Source organism: Nomascus leucogenys, chromosome 6 (genome assembly GCF_006542625.1).
Source record: "Nomascus leucogenys isolate Asia chromosome 6, Asia_NLE_v1, whole genome shotgun sequence".
Taxonomy (NCBI): domain Eukaryota; kingdom Metazoa; phylum Chordata; class Mammalia; order Primates; family Hylobatidae; genus Nomascus; species Nomascus leucogenys.
In genome coordinates this window covers 86,581,254-86,600,665 of record NC_044386.1, presented here as the reverse complement: position 1 = coordinate 86,600,665, position 19,412 = coordinate 86,581,254, and the positions used below count along the sequence as shown (strand labels likewise).

Genomic DNA, 19,412 nt, shown 5'->3' with positions numbered 1-19,412 from the left:
GGAGATCAAGACCACAGTGAAACCCCGTCTCTACTAAAAATGCAAAAAATTAGCCGGGCGTGGTTGCGGGCGCCTGTAGTCCCAGCTACTCGGAGAGGCTGAGGCAGGAGAATGGTGTGAACCCGGGAGGCGGAGCTTGCAGTGAGCCGAGATTGCGCCACTGCACTCCAGCCTGGGCGACAGAGCGAGACTCCGTCTCAAAAAAAAAAAAAAAAAAATGAGAGGAAATAACTGTAGAAACTAAGGCCTTAATAAAAGGCTGGCCTTAATAGGAAAGGGACACTTCCATTATGATTAGAGAGAAGGCACAGAATATACATCTTGACCTAGAGAGACTGATGCATTTGGTTAGGATTCATTTGTCTATATGTGATCAAAAACTGGAAGAATATTGTTTAAATAAGACAGAATTTAGTCCTCTCATGCACCTGAAGTCCAGAGGTAGGTTGTTCAGGGTTGATTTGGAAGTCATAAAATTCTTAGGGAGCAGACCCCTCCTAGCTCAGTACTCTTCTATCCCAGTATGTGGACCTACTCTTCCTGGTCTAAGACGGCTGATAGATAGAGTTCCAGCATCATAGACTCATCCCACGTAGCAAAAGAGAGGAGGGAGAAGAAAACGATCACAGGGCACAAGCCAGTTCTATCTTTTTAGAACATTTCCTGAAAGCTACCCGTAATACTCCCCCTTACATTTCATTAGCCAGTACTTGGCCATATAGCTATAATCAACTGCAAAGGAGGCTGGAAAATATGGTCTTTACATGAGACAGCCATATTTCTAGCTAAAAAGATCAAGGGTGTTATTACAAAGAAAGAGGGAGAGGAATACTGGGGATACTAGCAGACTCTGACAGAAAAAATGAGGTGGCACTCATCTGATTTCATTTATTTTTTTCAGCGAGTATGAAGAGAGATCATCAGCTGAAAGTAAGGGGAGACAAGGGTGCTGGAGGTATGAAGAGAGAGGAGAAAGTTTAAAATAGCTGTCTCAAGGGATGAGAAAGTGATTTTGCTACAGAAAAGTGATGGCACTTATCGGCTGAGTTTAGTGCCCACCTGAAATTTGTGGTCATAAAATTAAAGTCAGACCACAAAGCACCATTGTGAGATGTACTGCAGCTATATTTAGCTACTCAGATGCAAACATAGAGCAGTTGGCTAGGTTTAACCAGACTTGCATTTTGTCTCCCAGGCATAATGGAGGGAAAGATGGACAAGGATGTTTGCAAGAAAGAGACCATGGTGCTGAACCACTGAATCAGTTAGAAGAGATCTGACATTATACAACAGAAAACCCTACTGGGGTCTATTCTCACATGGCAGAGATAGTCAATTGCTAGCATTAGTTCAGCTGCTCAGAGAAGCCATTGGGGGCCCACTTCCCTTCTCTCTTTCTGCTCTACAATCATCAAGGTGTTGCCTTTTGTCCATGCTTGTCATCTCATGGTTGCAAGATGATTGCTGTAGCTCCAGATGTCTTATCTGTGTTTAAGGAAGGCAGAAAGGAGAAAGGGAAACAGGGGCAAAGGAACATGCCAGCTGTGACTATCCCCTTTATTAGAAAAGCAAAATATTCCCTGGAACTAACCCCCAGTAGACTGCTGCTTGGTACTAACTGGACAGAACTGGGACACGTGGAAATATTTTGCTTTGAGGAAGCTTCAGAAATGAGGAATCTTATTCCTTATGACATAATGCCATCCTGAGCAAAATCAGTTGTTTGTTAGTAATATAGGTGAGGAAATAGATATTGGGCAGAGAACTAACAATTTCTGCCACAACCATGGCATCTAATCTAGCTGAGAAGGAAAAGACAATAAGACAAAAGTGATAAATAGTGAAATAATGAGAGGTCAATGGGTTGAAGGTCCTCATAGTGTTGAAAAATTGTTGGAAGAACATACTACATGTGAGCTGGCAGTCTAGGATGCAGAGGTCACACTGCTGTGCTTGAAAAAGATTTTCAAGATGATGCCCTTAATGGTTACATCAAAGCCCAGGCATTAGGCATACCCTCTGGCTCTACAAGAGCATGTTTTCCAAAACTCTATTATACCATTCACTACTCTATCTGTAGGGGACCTTTCAAATTGCAAGTCATATTCTCTGGCGAAAGCCTCCAATAACTTTCGATCTCACTCGGTAATATCCAAAGTCTCACAATGGTCTACAAGATCTGGCCCCTCCTACTTTTCCCACTTCACTCTCCCTTGCACCCTCCCCTTCTTTGCTATTCACACTCATAATTTAGGGTCCTTCTTCTGTCTAGGATGCATTTCCTCCAAGAAGGCACATGACTTGCTCCTTCAGAGCCATCAAATTTGTGCTCACATGTCACCATGCAAGTTAGACCATCCCAATAGTCCCTATGTTCCTTTCCCAGCTTTTCTCTCACCAACTAACATGCTATTCACTCTGGCCCTCCATATCCATGGGTTCTGCATCCATGAATTCAATCAACGGTGAATTCAAAATATATTTTTTTTTTTTTTTGAGACAGAGTCTCGCTGTGTCCCCCAGGTTGGAGTGCAGTGGCGCAATCTCAACTCACTGCAAGCTCTGCCTCCTGGGTTCACGCCATTTTCCTGCCTCAGCCTCCCGAGTAGCTGGGACTACAGGCGCCCGCCAACACGCCCGGCTAATTTTTTGTATCTTTAGTGGAAACGGGGTTTCACCGTGTTAGCCAAGATGATCTCGATCTCCTGAGCTTGTGATCCGCCCATCTCGGCCTCCCAAAGTGCTGGGATTACAGGCGTGAGCCACCGCGCCCGGCCAAAATATTTTTTTAGGAATGTATCTGTACCAAACATATACAGACTCTTTTTCTTGTCATTATTTTCTAAACAATACAGTATAAAAACTATTTATATAGCATTTACATGGTATTAAGTATTACAAATAATCTAGAGATTATTTAAAGTGTACAGGAGGATATATATATATATAGCATAGGTTATATACATATATATTGCATAGGTTATATATATATTGCATAGGTTATATGCAATTATAACCTATATATATATAGCATAGGTTATATGCATATATATATAGTGCATAGGTTATATATACATATATATTGCATAGGTTATATGCAATTATTACACTATTTTATATCAGGGGTTTGAGCATACACAGATTTTAGTATCCAAGGGAGATCATGGAACCAATCCCCCACGAATAGTGAGGGACAACTGGATGTTTACTTTTCAAATTGTTTTTTGTTTTCCTAATGACTACTCAGCCTCAATTAGAATGTAAGCTCCATGAGAGCAGAGAAATTTGGCTGATGTCTAAAATAGGGCCCAACATGTGTTAGGTACATAATAGAGGTTGATTAGTACTTATCAACAAATAAGAACAATAACACTTACACAGCACTCACTGTATAACAGATACTACTATTAAACCCATTTTGCAGATGAGGAATTGAGGCATGGAGAGGTTAAGTGATTTGCCCAAGTATAGCCAGTAAGTGATAGAGCCAGGATGTTAACCCATAGTTCTAACCACTATGCTGTCATCTACTGAGCGCCTACTCCAGGCTAGGCACTGTCTAGGCCCTAGTTACAGCAATGAACTAAGCAGAGTCCCTCTGCTTTAGAAATAAAATAATCAGATGCAATGGATAACAGATCCAGGATTGGAAAGAGAGGGGTAAAAGTCATTTGCGGAATAACTGGGGCAATCTAAATATGAACTGGAAATTTATTATATTCAAGAATTATTGTTGATTTTATTAGGTGAGATAAAGATATTGTGAGTGAAAGAGAAACAGTTCATTTTTGAAGATTCATGTTAAAAGCATTAAGGGGTGAAATGTCATTAGGTTTTTATTTTATTTTAAAACACTTCAATAAAAATAGATGAAGCAAAAATGGTAAAGGTTAACAATTGTTCAATCTAAGTGATGGAGAAGTGGTTATTTATTTTTTCATAATGTTTTAGTCTGTTTGGGCTGCTATAATGAAGCCTGGGAGCTGGCTTACCCCTGTAATCCCAGCATTGTGGGAGGCCAAGGCAGGAGGATCACTTGAGCTCAGAAGTTTGAGACCAGCCTGGGCAACAAGCTTGCTACTACTAAAAATTTAAAAATTAGCCAGGTTTGGTGGCATGCGCCTCTAGTCCCAGTCTCAGCTACTTGGGAGGCTGAGGCAGGAGGACTGCTTGAGCCCAGGAGATTGCAGCTGTATGATGAGCCATGATTGTATACTGCATTCTAGCTGGGGCAACAGAGCAATACCCTGTCTCAAAAAAAGAGTCTGGATGGCTTATAAACAACAACATTTATTTCTTACAGTTCTGGAGGCTGAGAAGTTCAAGATCAAGGCACTGGTAGATTCAGTGTTTGGTGAGGGCCTGCTTCCTGGTTCATAGACAGCCATCTTTTCACTGTGTCTCCACATGGAAGAGGGGCCAAGGAAGCTCCTTAGGGCCTCCTTTATAAGAGCACTAATCCCCCTCATGAGGGCTTCACTCTCATGAGCTAAGCACTTCCCAAAGTCCATACCTCAAAATGTCATCATACTGTGCATTAGGATTTATTTAATAACATGAATTTTGGGGACATACATACATATTCAGTCTATAGAAGGTATATTTGAATATTTTCATACAAAAAGGGTTTTTAGAAGCCATGGAAAAGGAAACAAATATTTTCAAAAAGTTGCTGCTCTCATGGAGCTTACATTCTAATGAGAGGGCAGAACTCACAGTGAATCCTTGTAGGCATTCTCTTCTCTCCAACATATTCTATAAAATCCAACTTGCCATCTCATCAGCAAAATTTTTACCCTGATAGAGGTATAATTTAAAGTGAAAATTTCTGAAGGAAACTTGCCTGCTCTGACATTTTCCATTTTTGATCTTTTACCATATTATGACTCATAATGTCAAAAATCCTCAAAACTTTAGTTTGGGTGAAATTTTGAAAATCACCTTTCTTAATTAGATCAAAATTCACAAAATTAAAGATTCTTCCCAGGTTAGACACAAATGTACATTGCTGTATCATACTAGAGCACAGTATTTTTTTTAATGTTTGACTGTTAGGGCATCAATTTTAAGGAACTTGGGGTGAGCTGGTGTTTATCCTGGCTAGAATTAGATGACTGTTGAAGTCCCTTCAAAATGTGAGATTCCAGGAGATTCTAGAATTAGGTTAATAACCATAATAATACCCACAATTGAGCACTTTACCATGTGCCAGGTATTGTGCTATTTGGGAAACTATGCATTTATTCCAATTTTTGGAACTCGTCTTTTAGACTGCCTACATTACATTCTTTGGAATGGCTTCACCTTTTTGCTTTTGCCAAAAATTATTCTGAGTTACATCTGGTAAACAAGGTAGGTATCCAAGCTGAACAAGAGGTATTGCCTAGAATGAGACAGTTACAACACAGTGATAGTATGTCCCTTCCCTAGTGGTTGGACTTGCATGAATAATGATTGTGTTTCTGTCTTTTGCAGTGTTTTCCAGAGTGGATTCTATGAACACTGCGAGAGATATAGCTCTTCTTGTGCAGAAAATCCTATGGACTATAGAAAGTTTAGTGTTCCTGGCCCACTGAAGGCCAGCAGTGCTCCAAAAACATTGTAACAACCCCAGACGTCTCTCTGCATTTCCCAAGGCTCCCAAGGAAGGCCACTATATTAAATTCCATGTGGAAAGGGATCATGCTGTATTGTATATCTCTGCATTCCAGAGCTGGGCACAGTGAATGGCACAAATTTGACACTCAAAGTTTGTTGAGTAATCTGAACTGTCTCACAAACTGCCTTCACAATTTAATTGCCTTCAAAATTACGAAATAAAATCTCCAAGAATGCTTTCAACACTGAAATTATTAGGTTAAGGGTATGATATGTGCTGTATTTCTTCTATTCAAAAAAATGTTTTCAAGTTTTAACATTTCTGAAATCAGCCTTTCTTACATGTGATGTCAAAAGAATCTTGCCAGTCACTATCCACAGAAGTAAGCTGTGATGCAATTGTGCAACTCAGACTAGCCATGAATAAGAATATGTTCATAACATCATCACCACAATTGAATTTTGTGCCCTAGAAGTACCAGAGGTGCTTAAAATTTAAGCAGAGATTTTTGCTTAAAATATCTTTAAAAGATTACATTTCGATGCAGCATTAAAACAAAAGAGTTATTATAGATGCAGAAATTATGGCATAAACCAGCATAGCAAATCTCATGGAATAGACTCTAGGATTTTCAAAGCTATGGAGAGCTGGCGTCACCAGTTTATATAATCATTCAGGTACTGAAAAGCTCTGACAGAAGCCTTCCACTGATTTTCAGGAGAAGGTGTTAACTTTCAGGGCTGGGAATTAAGTTAAGGAAAATATGAAATTATGACTTGGACCAAATAAGACAATGAAAAGAAACCCTATTATTTTTCATTATGCCCCAGAATTATATTACCAGTCGAAAGAAGACAAAAGATTCAACTTCACAAGTCAGAGTTGTTAAAAAACAGTCTGTCATCATGATGCTGCACGTGATGTCAAATGGCCAAAAGTGATTTGGAAGAATCTTTAGACTGTGAATAAAAAGGCTTAGACTCAACCTTTGTTATATGAAAGTTTGTGTAATATATATTATTGTTTGGTTTTAAAAATTATGTTTTTAAACCTGAAAATCTCTTACTGATTTGTGATATGGAAATTTCAACTACATTACTCATCATTTTCACTTGATGTTCTCTTTGAGAGATCCCATCTTCTCTGACTTGTACCACCCCTAAATGTTGATAAGAGCAAATCTATAGCTTATTCTCAGATATTTCTTCTGACCTCCATACTACATGTAGGTACATTCAGCTGCCTGTTAGGCATTTCCTCTTGGAAGGGTCCACAAGCATCTAAGATTCAACACTGTATGAAACTGAATTATTCTTGTTTGCCTACTCCAATCATCACCTCAACATATCTGTTCCTTCTCCTATGTCTCCCATCTCAATGAATGGTGTAACTAGCACCCAGTCTCCAAGCTGGATACTTGTGGGTTATCACTCACTCTCTCATTATCTTTTTAATCCCCCATCATCAAGTCGTGTTAGTTCTACCACTAATCACGGTCTTTTTTTCTTTAGGCCCATGGTCACTGTAATAATTCAGACCTTCATCATCTCTTACCTGGATTACCACAAATTGGTTGAAGAAGTTCCCAGAGTCTACCTCCTACTCCAATCTCTTTTTCCATACTGCTGACAAAACCATCTTTTCAAATCACTATTATGATCATGTCATTCTCTAATTCGCTATTTAAAAAATATAAATAGTTCTCTTTGTCACTAATGTAAATTTTCAAACTCTTTCACATTATATAATCTTAGCAAGCTGCATCATCATCTAGCCCTCCCTTATCTCTTCTTCAACCTCATCTCTTGATTGTCCTCAAACAATACTGTCTACATTTTAACTACAAGGAACTCATTGGGCTCCCCCCAGATAAGCCATGCTCTTGTTTATGGCCATGTATTTGCATATTTCCTCCACCATGAGCACCTCTCCTCTCTCATCTTAGCTGGCTGAGACTCAGCCCAGGCATCATTGCCTTTGTAAAGCCTCTCCCCTCCCTGACCAAGTTTGCATAAGCCTACCCTTTCTCTTTGATTCTGTAGCCCACAGTGCTTCTTTCTGTCTCAGATGATGTTTATTTGTCTATCTCCCTCAACATATTCTCAAAGACAAGTCCTCCAGTGCTTAGAAGAGTGCCTAACGTAGTTATCAATAATAACTTTGAATGTAAATGGACTAAACTCTCCAATCAAAAGACACAGAGTGGCTGAATGGATACAAAAACAAGACCCAAAGATATGTTGCCTACAAGAAATGCATTTTACCTATAAAGACACACATAGACTAAAAATAAAAGAATGGAAAAAGATATTCCATGTAAATGGAAACCAAAAAAGAGCAGGAGTAGCTATACCAGACAAAACAGACTTCAAGACAAAAACTATAAGAAGAGACAAATGTCACTATAGAATGATAAATGGGTCAATTCAGCAAAAAGATGTAACAATTGCAAATAAATATGTATATGCACCCAATACTGGATCATCGAAATATATAAAGCAAATATTATCAGAGCTAAAGAGAAAGATAGACCCAAATACAGTAAGAGCTGGAGACTTCAACACCCCACTTTCAGCATTAAACATATCTTCCAGACAGAAAAATCACCAAAGGAACATCAGACTTGATCTGCACTGCAGATTAAATGGACCTAATAGATATTTACAGAACATTTCATCCAATGGCTGCAGAAGGCTCTATGTGCAGATCAGCACATGGATCATTCTCAAGGACAGACCAAATGTTAGGTCACAAAAGAGGTCTTAAAACATTCAAAATAAATTGAAGTAACATCAAGCTTTTTCTCTGACCACAATGGAATAAAACTAGAGATCAATAACAAAAATAATTTTGGAAACTACATAAATACATGGGAAGTAAACAATATGCTCCTGAATGACCAGTGAGTCAATGAAGAAATTAAGAAAACTGAAAAATTTCTTGAAACAAAAGATAATGGAAACACAACAACATACCAAAACCTGTAGGATACAGTGAAGGCAATGCTAAGAGGGAAGTTTATAGCTAGCTATAAGCAACTACATCCAAAAAAGGAAAACTTCAAATAAATAACCTAATAATGCATCTTAAAGAACTAGAAAATCAAGAGAAAACCAAACCCAAAATTAGCAGAAGAAAAGAAATAATAAAGATCAGAGCAGAAATAAATGAAATAAAGTACAAAAGACAATGAATCAAAAAATTGTTTTGAAAAGATAAACAAATTGATAAGCCTTTAACCAGACTAAGAAAAAAAGAAGACCCAAATAAATAAAATCAGAGATGAAAAAGGAGATAATATAATCAATACTGCAGAAATTCAAAAGATCATTAGTGGCTACTATGAGGAATTATATGCCAATAAATTGGAAAATCTAGAAGAAATGTATAAATTCCTAGACATACACACCCTACTATGTCTAAACCATGAAGAAATCCAAAATCTGAACAAACCAGTAACAAGTAGTGAGACTGAAACCATAATAAAACATCTTCCAGCAAAGAAAAGCCCAGTACCCGATGACCTCACTGTTGAATTCTACCAAATATTTAAAAAAGAACTAATACTAATCCTACTCAAACTATCCCAATAAACAGAGGAAGAGGAAATACTTCCAAACTCATTCTACAAGGCCAGTATTACCCTGATACCAAAGCCAGACCAAACACATTAAAAAGAGAAAAAACTGTGGGCCAATATCCCTGATGAATATTGATGCAAAAATCTCAAAAAAATTAGCAAATTGAATTCAACAACACATTAAGAAGATAATTCATCATGACCAGTGGGATTTATATAATCTTAGCAAGCTCCATCATCATCTAGCCCTCCCTTATCTCTTCTTCAACCTCATCTCTTGATTGTCCTCAAACAATACTGTCTACATTTTAACTACGAGGAACTCATTGGGCTCCCCCCAGATAAGCCATGCTCTTGTTTATGGCCATGTATTTGCATATTTCCTCCACCATGAGCACCTCTCCTTTCTCATCTTAGCTGGCTGAGACTCAGCCCAGGCATTTTACCTATAAAGACACACATAGACTAAAAATAAAAGAATGGAAAAAGATATTCCATGTAAATGGAAACCAAAAAAGGGCAGGAGTAGCTATACCAGACAAAACAGATTTCAAGGCAAAAACTATAAGAAGAGACAAATGTCACTATAGAATGATAAATGGGTCAATTCAGCAAAAATATGTAACAATTGCAAATAACTATGTATATGCATCCAATACTGGATCATCGAAATATATAAAGCAAATATTATTAGAGTTAAGAGAAAGATAGACCCAAATACAGTAAGAGCTGGAAACTTCAACACCCCACTTTCAGCAATAAACATATCTTCCAGACAGAAAAATCAGCAAAGGAACATCAGACTTGATCTGTACTGCAGATTAAATGGACCTAATAGATATTTACAGAACATTTCATCCAATGGCTGCAGAAGGCTCTATGTGCAGATCAGCACATGGATCATTCTCAAGGACAGACCAAATGTTTTGATATCCTTTTCAATTTCTTCCATTAAAATGGAAGGAGGGTTCAACATATGCAAATCAATCAATGAGATACATCATATCAACAGAATAGAGGACAAAACCATATGATCATTTCAACTGGTGCTGAAAAAGTATTTGATAAAATTCAACAACCCTTCAGAAGAAAAACCTTCAGGAAAGTGGGTATAGAAGGAACATATTTCAACATAATAAAAGCCATATATAGGCTGTGCATGGTGGCTCACACCTGTAATCCCAGCACTTTGGGAGGCCAAGGTGGGTGGATCATTTGAGGTCAGGAGTTTGAGACCAGCCTGACCAACATGGTGAAACTCCGTCTCTACTAAAAATACAAAAAAAAAAAAAAAAAAAATAGCCAGGTGTGGTGGCCTGCACCTGTAATCCCAGATACTTGGGAGGCTGAGGCAGGAGAATCACTTGAACGCAGGAAGCAGAGGTGACAGTGAGCCCGAACTGCACCACTGCACTCCAGCCTGGGCGACAGAATGAGACTCCATCTCAATAAATAAATAAATAAATAAATAAATAAAAGCCATATATGACAGACCCACAGCTAGTATCATACTGAATGGGGAAAAACTGAAAGCCTTTCTCCTAAGCTTGGGAACATAACAAGGATGCCCACTTTCACCACTGTTATTCAACACAGAATGGGAAGTCTTGGCTAGAGCAATCAGAAAAGAGAAAGAAATAAAGGACATCCAAATTGGAAAGGAAGAAGTCAAATTATCCTTGTTTGCAGATGATACGATCTTATATTTGGAAAAACCTAAAGACTCCACCAAAAAACTATTAGAACTAATAAACATGTTCAGTAAAGTTGCAGGATTCAAAATAAGCATACAAACATCAGTAGCATTTCTATAAGCCAACAGCAAACAATGTGAAAAAGAAATCAAGACAGTAATCCCATTTACAATAGCTACAAATAAAATTAAATATCCAGGAATTAACAAAAGATGTGAAAAATCTCTACAATGAATACTACAAAACATTAATGGAAGAAATTGAAAAGGATATCAAAAAAGGGAAAGATATTCCATGTTCATGGATTGGAAGAATCAATATTGTCAAAATATCCATAGTACCCAAAGCAATCTACAGATTCAATGCAATCCCTATCAAAGTACCAATGACATTCTTCATAAAACTAGAAAAAACAATCTTAAAATTTATATGGAGCCACGAAAGAGCCAGAATAGCCAAAGCTATCCTGAACAAAGAGGATAAAACTGGAAGAATTACATTACCTGATTTCAAATTATACTACAAAGCTATAGTAACCAAAACAGTATGGTACTGGTATAAAAACAAATAGACCAACAGAACAGAATAGGGAACCCAGAAATAAGACTGCACACCTACAACTCTCTGATCTTTGAAAAACCTGACCAAAAAAACAATAGAGAAAGGATTACCTATTCAATAAATGATGCTGGGATAACTGGTTAGCCATATGCAGAAGATTGAAACTGGACCCCTTCCTTACACCACACACAAACATTAACTCAAGATGGATTAAAGACTTAAATATAAAACCCCAAACTATAAAAACCCTAGAAGAAAACCTAGGCAATACCATTCAGGACATAGGCATGGGCACAGATTTCATGACAAAGGTGCCAAAAGCAACTGCAACAAAATTTTTGTCAACAAAAATTGACAAATGGGATCTAATTAAACTAAAGAGCTCCAGAACAGCAAAAGAAACTATCAACAAAGTAAACAGACAACCTACAGAATGGGAGAAAATTTTTGCAAACTATGTAACCAACAAAGGATGCATCTGTAAGGAACTTAAACAAATTTCCAAGAAAAAAAAAAACATTAAAAAGTGGGCAAAGGACATGAATAGATACTTTTCAAAAGACGACATACATGTGGCCAATGATCATGTGAAAAAAAGGTCAACATCACTGATTATTAGAGAAATGCAAATGAAAACCACAATGAGATACCATCTCACACCAGTCAGAATGGTGATTATTTAAAAGTCAAGAAACAACAGATGCTGGCGAGGTTGCAGAGAAAGAGGAACGCTTTTACACTGTTGGTGGGAACGTAAAATAGTTCAACCATTGTGGAAGACAGTGTGGCAATTCCTCAAAGATCTAGAACCAGAAATGCCATTTGACCCAGCAATCCCACTACTGGGTATATGCCCAAAGGAATATAAATCATTCTATTACAAAGATACGTACACACATATGTTCACTGTAGCACTATTCACAGTAGCAAAGACATGGAATCAACCCAAATATCCATCAATAATAGACTGGATAAAGAAAATGTGGTACATATACACCATGGAATACTATGCAGCCATAAAAAGGAATGAGGCCATGTACTTTGCAGGGACATGGATGGAGCTGGAGGCCATTATCCTTAGCAAGCTAATGCAGGAACAGAAAATACCACATGTTCTCATTTCTAAGTGGGAGCTAAGTGATAAGAACATATGGACACATAGAGAAGAACAACACACACTGGGTTCTATTGGAGGGAGGAGGGTGGAAGAAGGGAGAGGATCAGGAAAAATAACTAATGGGTAATAGGCTTAATACCTGGGTGATGAAATAATCTGCACAACAAATCCCCACGACACAGGTTTACCTATGTAACAAATCTGCACATGTACCCCTGAACTTAAAAGTTAAAAACAAGCAAACAAAAAACCCAGATGAATGGATAAAGAAAAAGTGGTACATATACACAGTGAAGTACTATTCAGCCACAAAAAGAATGAGATCTTGTCATTTACAACAACAGGGATGGAACTGGACTTCATTATGTTAAGTGAAATAAGCCATGCAAACAAGGACAGGATTCACGTGTTTTTATTTATTTGTGGGAGCTAAAAATTAAAATAGTTGAACTCATGAAGATGAAAAGTAGAAGGATAGTTACTAGAGTCTGGGAAGGGTAGTGTGAGTTAGTGGGGAAGTGGGGATGATTAACGTGTACAAAAAATAGAAAGAGTGAATAAGAACTAGTATTTGATAGTACAACAGAGCAACTATAGTCAGTAATAATTTACTGTACATTAAAAATAACTAAAGAGTATAATTGGATTGTTTGTAACACAAAGGATAAATGCAAGCTTGAGGTGATGGCTACCCCATTTACCCTGATGTGATTATCATGCATTGCATACCTATACCAGAATAGCTCATGTACCCCATACATATGTACACCTACTATGTACTCACAAAAATAAAAAATAAATGAAATAAATAAAAATTTGAAAATGTTTGGTAAATGAATATACTGATGCTGTACAATCCTCTACATCTCAAATTGGGGCACTACTGGGAGTATGTGGTAGTATGATAGGAACATAATAAAGAAGAGATATATTATTTGGGGCATGAGTTTTATCTAAATATTTTGAAGTAAAATCCATTACTTTTATATCAAAACAAAAATGGATATATAATGAAATGGAGTGAAAACTTGCTATAATTTATATGCCAAAATCAAAGATATTTCCCACTTACTTTGGGCTCTTTAGATTCAACCCCAGAACCTACAGGGTCCCACTTTCCCTCTTTTGTTGTCATGGATAGTCAATAGAAAAAAAAAAACCTCACAAATATCACATCATGTTACATTTTTATCCCATTTTATAAACATAAAATAACATATTTTATGTGAATAATTGTATGAACATAACTTCATATATAGCATTTGTGAACAAAAATAGTATTTATTTACGTGACTCAAAATGTTATCTGTTTCAGTAAAAGCAAAAAAATTCATAACCAACTCAAACCCTACATATCTGCATACGTACTTGTACTGTATATACATTATTACAAAGAGGAATGAGTGGACAAATAAAACCTGCTATTAACACTGGTTGCCTCATGGGATTGGGTAGTTTGGTAGAGGGTGGGGGTTAAACAACTGGCTTTGCATTTACATCTTCATATTATGTTTGTCACAAGAAGTATGTATTACTGATAAATTTGGAGGAAAAAATTAAAAATTAGTATTTTAATAAGCAAAAATAGAGTCCATATTGATTTCACCAGTTATCTGCAAATTCTGAAAATTAGACTTTATACTCCAATACTACTTACTGATATTTCTTCACTGATTCTATTTTTTTCAACAGAAAACCTCAGAAAGTGAAAGATTAGTGTAACCTTTCTTTTTTAAATTGTAACTGCTTCTGAGTATGCTTTTTCAAATTAAAAGAGGCTTAATAAACAATTTTAAATTATGATTCTTATTTACAATTGAGCAACTCTTAACTGTTTGCCATTTAAGCTTTTTTGTGTGAATTTCAAAAACAACTATCCACTTTTGGGGAGAGAGAGCTTAAAGAAGTGACTGGGGTTTACCTAGTTTAACAGGTTGGAAGTGGGCAATTAAAGGTAGTAATATCCAGTTGAATTTCACAGCTACTTAATAATACAAGCTTTTATGTTGGTGTAGTAGGCATGTGTAACAGCTGGCAAGACAGCATTGTTTGTCTTTGACTTTACAGTGCAAGATTAGGGCTATCTTTTGTGTCAGAGGATACGCATTTTTAAGCAGATGTCACAGATATTAGAAATACAACAACAACAGTAATCCAGGCTCTGGAGGCAAAGTCAGGGTAGGAAATAGTCCATGCCCCTTTTTAAGTGAAGCTGACCCATCCTCATAGCATTTAAAAGAACACAGTGCATCTTCATCAACATTAGCTAGGATTCAGAGCTCTTTGGGGCAAATAAATTTCTGGCCGTACTTTTGTTTTTTGTTTTTTTTTCCCAGAACAATAATAGCAATTATACATTCTAAAATAGCCTAATTTCATATATTTTATTTCATTGTTCTTATAAATCAGAGACCTCCATCTAATCTCTGGTCTGGGGGACCAACTGTGGACCTCCTCAGATCTTGTCAAACAGGTAAAAAAAAGACTGAAGAAATGATTTAACAGTAAGGAAGATGAGAAGTTTAAGCTCCCTTTATCACAGCATTCTGTTTTATTTTTATCAGAGCTTTTATCATTATCTGGTATTATCCTATTGATGGTCTGTCTTTCCCCACTAGAATATAAGCTCTCTGATGTCAGGGATCTGGTCTGTCTTATTCAGCCCAGTGTGCCTCTAATAATCCTGGGCACACAGTAAGCACTCCTCAGACAATGGCTGACAGACCCAATGTAACAAGTGCAAGGACAGAGGTAGGAGAGGGCTGCTTTGGGAGTTCACAGGAGCCTGAACTGATATTTTACATGGAGATGAGCACACTCTTACAGATCACTGTGGTGGTTTCATTTATCCATTCAACAAACATTTATGCAGAATCCTCTGTGAAGGAAATAAAACTATTTTACCCCAAAATATGTATCTTTGACATATTTTGAAATAGCTGCCACAGGGCCAGCAAACAGAAGTGGTCTTGCAAAGCTGTCTTTTGTGGGGAAATTTTGCTTCTGTAGAGAATCTCCATCAATGCTGCCAAGGCCTCCCCTTTCCAGTCATTTCCTGGATCTGGGAGAGATTGAGTCTGATACCTTTAAACGACTGAAAAGAAACATTTGCCATCTATTCTCTCTGAAGGAGGCTGCATCTACACACAAGGCCATCTTTGCTAGCCAAGCCTCTTCCTTTCTCCTTCTTATAACCTGTTTTGCCACTGAACCTGATTTATAAACGTAACCTGGTTTTGGCCATGCCCTGAGGCCCCATTCTTTCTGTAACCTCAAGACGATATATAAGCTTCTGTAACTTATTGGGATGTTGGGTCTTCATACTGAAGGCTCCTGTGTATACACGTTAAATAAACTTGTATGCCTTTTCTCCTATTAATCAATCTGTCTCATGCTAGTGATTTTCAGCAAACTTTTAGGAGGTCAAGAGCCTATGGCCCACACCCTAGGCATAATATAGCAATGAACAAACTGATACAGTTACTGCTGTCATTAACTTTATAATCTAGTGGGAAGATAGACATTTAAAAAGTCATACAACTGGCCACGCGTGGTGGCTCATGCCTGTAATCCCAGCACTTTGGGAGGCCGAGGCGGGTGGATCACGAGGTTGGGAGTTCAAGACCAGCCCGGCCAAGATGGTGAAACCCCATCTCTACTAAAAATATAAAAATTAGCTGGGCGTGGTGGTGGGTGCCTGTAATCCCAGCTACTTGGGAGGCTGAGGCAAAGAATTGCTTGAACCTGAGAGGCAGAGGTTGCAATGAGTCGAGATCATGCCATTGCACTCCAGCCTGGGCGACAAGAGTGAAACTCCGTCTTAATAATAATAATAACACCTCCTTCTAGGATTGTTCTGAAGTTCAAACAAGTTAGTATTTTCAAAGTACAGATAACAGTTCCTGCTACCCAAAAGAGGTGAGCTAGTATTACTTTTAAGTCAGGGCATGCTATGGACTGAATGTTTGTGCCCCGCCTGCCCCCGCCCACCAAAACCCATATGTTGAAATCCTAACCCAATGTAATGGTATTAGCAGGTGAGTTTTTGGGAGATAATTAGCTCATGAGGGTAGAGCCCTAATGAATGAGATCAATGCCCTTATAAAAAGACACACAAGAGCTTGCTGGTTTTCTCTCTCTCTGCCATGTGAAGAAACAAATGAAGAAAGCTGTCTGCAAACCAGGAAGAAAGACCTCACCAGACACCGGATCTGCCGGCATCTTGACCTTTGAATTCCAGCCTCTAGAGCTGTAAGAAATAGAATTCTGTTGTTTAAGCCACCCAGTTTATGGTATTCTGTTACAGCAGCCTGAACTAAGACAGGGACAAAACAGATACAAAATTGAGAGAACACTCAATGAAGGCAAAGTCAGAAACTTATTGAGCTCTATTCCTTGCCACCTGGCTCCATTAAAAAATGTGAAGGCATTATGTCTTGATTTATTTTCTTCTGAAGAAAGCTCTTTTGTTGTAGAAATTGACTATGCCATGAACATATCTGAAACAACTATAAAATGAAATTCTAGAAACAGACCTATACACTCATTATGTTTTCTAACTTAGAACACAAAGCAAATTTCTTAGTTTACTCTTTTAAAAAGTTTTTAACAGCTTCTTTGAGATGTAATTAATATACCATAAAATTCACTTTTTTTTTTTTTTTTGAGACAGGGTCTCGCTCTGTCGCCCTGGCTGGAGTGCAATGGCACAATCTCGGCTCACTGCAAAGCCCCGCCTCCTGGGTTCACGCCATTCTCCTGCCTCAGCCTCCTGAGTACCTGGGACTACAGGTGCCCACCACCACGCTCGGCTGATTTTTTGTATTTTTAGTAGAGACAGGGTTTTACCGTGTTAGCCAGGATAGTCTTATCTCCTGACCTTGTGATCCACCTGCCTCGGTCTCCCAGAGTGCTGGGATTACAGGCATGAGCCACCGTGCCCAGCCAAAATCCACATTTTTAAAGTATATAATTCAATGGTGTTTACTATATTCACAGAGTAGTGCAATCATCACCACTATATAATTCTAGAACATGTTCATTGTCCCCCAAAGAAACTTCATACCCATTAAAAGTCACTCCTAGTCTCTGCTCCTCCCAACCCCTGGCAATCACTAAACTACTTTCTGTCTCTATGAATTTCTCTATACCTACCTTTGCTCTTGGAAAGACAGGCAGAGATGAACTGTGCTGTCTTTGGGGTTGCCAAAGTGTACCCTCAGATCCCTGAGGGAAAATAAATGATTTCTGATCAATTACAGTTGGAAGTAACCTAAGTAAAAAGAAATGGAATTTAAAATCAAATTTGCTATTGTAAAAGCTTCTCAAATTGTAATTTTAAAACAACGCTTCCTAATTAAGCTTATATTTTATAGGAAATATTCTATTGGTAATTACAATAAATTAAACCAATATTTATCATTTTTGCCACTGTAAAACTGCAGTTGTTTTATTAAGCATAAGAATTTCCAAGTCTGATAAAGACCATTATAGCATGAATAAAAAGCTCTATTTCTGGCTGAGTTTATGTGATTAACAACTGATAGAATTATTGCACTATAAAACATTCTTGGTAAAAGAAAATACATAATGTTGTATTTTGTTTATTAAAATCAAATTACAGTATAACCAATGTTAAATATATACAAAATGATGGTCCCTAAGTGGTTAATACTTTTTTTTTTTTTTTTTTTTTTTTGAGACGGAGTCTTGCTCTGTCCCCCAGGCTGGAGTGCAGTGGCGCGATCTCGGCTCACTGCAAGCTCCGCCTCTCGAGTTCACGCCATTCTCCTGCCTCAGCCTCTCCGAGTAGCTGTGACTACAGGTGCCCGCCACCACGCCCGGCTAATTTTTTGTATTTTTAGTAGAGACGGGGTTTCACCGTGGTCTCGATCTCCTGACCTCGTGATCCACCTGCCTCGGCCTCCCAAAGTGCTGGGATTACAAGCGTGAGCCACTGCGCCTGGCTGTGGTTAATACTTATATTCTTGAAATCTCTGCTATTTTATATAGTTGTAAAGATTTAAATATCAAAGGTAGTTAAACATTTTCCTTATTAAGCAGTGGATAGTTCCATGGGAGAGCAATGTAAAAAAAAAAAATTGTAAGAATGAGTATTTGTGTGCCATGTTATGGCTTAAAATTTTTAATTTGAAAGCAAGTTCAAGATCTTTAAGATTATCAATATAATTAGGACTAACAAAACTCACCCACCAATAACTCAATACAACTCAATAACTTGATTCTATTGTGATATCCACTTTTGCAAAATTATCATTAAAAAGCAACTTATGGAGTTCTAGTTTCACTCCAACATGTAATGAGCTTGGAAGTTGTCATTCCTATTCTCACAACAAGAAAAAAGCTAAATGAAAACAACTCTTCTTATATCTATCAGAGAATTGAGATCACAGGGTAAACTGCTGTCCTGAAAACTGGAGAGAGGAGTATTATAAAGCATCACAGCTTGCAGGGAGCAGAAGCCTGAGAGCAGAAGTCAGCTGTTGGAACCTGCACTGACAAGAACGCTTAAGCTCTAATTGACAAATTTCTCGAGGCTCAGTGTGGACCAGCTTGAGAGTTAAAAATTCTTGGGGGCAGGGAGGAGAATCTTAAGAGGGTCCCACACTTTTGTGAGTTTTACCTCCAAGAGCCCCAACATGTTCTCACTGTGAAGATCAGAGAACCCGCTTCTGCTTCCAGCAGGGGGAGAAGGAAATAGCTATTTTGGAATATTCCCCGAGAGTTCTGTTCTTCGTTCCATTCTCTGTAATGAAGGCAGGCTCTCAAGAAAATGTCTTGCCAAAGACTTATCTGAGCTGGAAACGGGCAATTAAACAACTTCAGTCCACTCTAACCTTC

At 37.8% G+C, this 19,412-nt stretch overlaps 1 protein-coding gene across 10 annotated transcripts in view; it reads right to left on the bottom strand.

Annotated features, from left to right (window-relative positions):
• The window catches only part of IQCH (IQ motif containing H), a 250,784-nt gene that overhangs the window by 207,730 nt on the left and 23,642 nt on the right, over positions 1-19,412 (bottom strand). For 3 of the 10 annotated variants that reach the window (XM_003267135.2, XM_030814630.1, XM_003267136.2), the window contains one exon: positions 17,706-17,823. The exons of the other annotated variants lie outside the window; for them this stretch is intronic. In XM_003267135.2, coding sequence (XP_003267183.2) covers positions 17,706-17,823 — 118 coding nt within the window. The remainder of the gene's footprint in view (positions 1-17,705; positions 17,824-19,412) is intronic. 10 annotated transcript variants of the gene reach the window in all.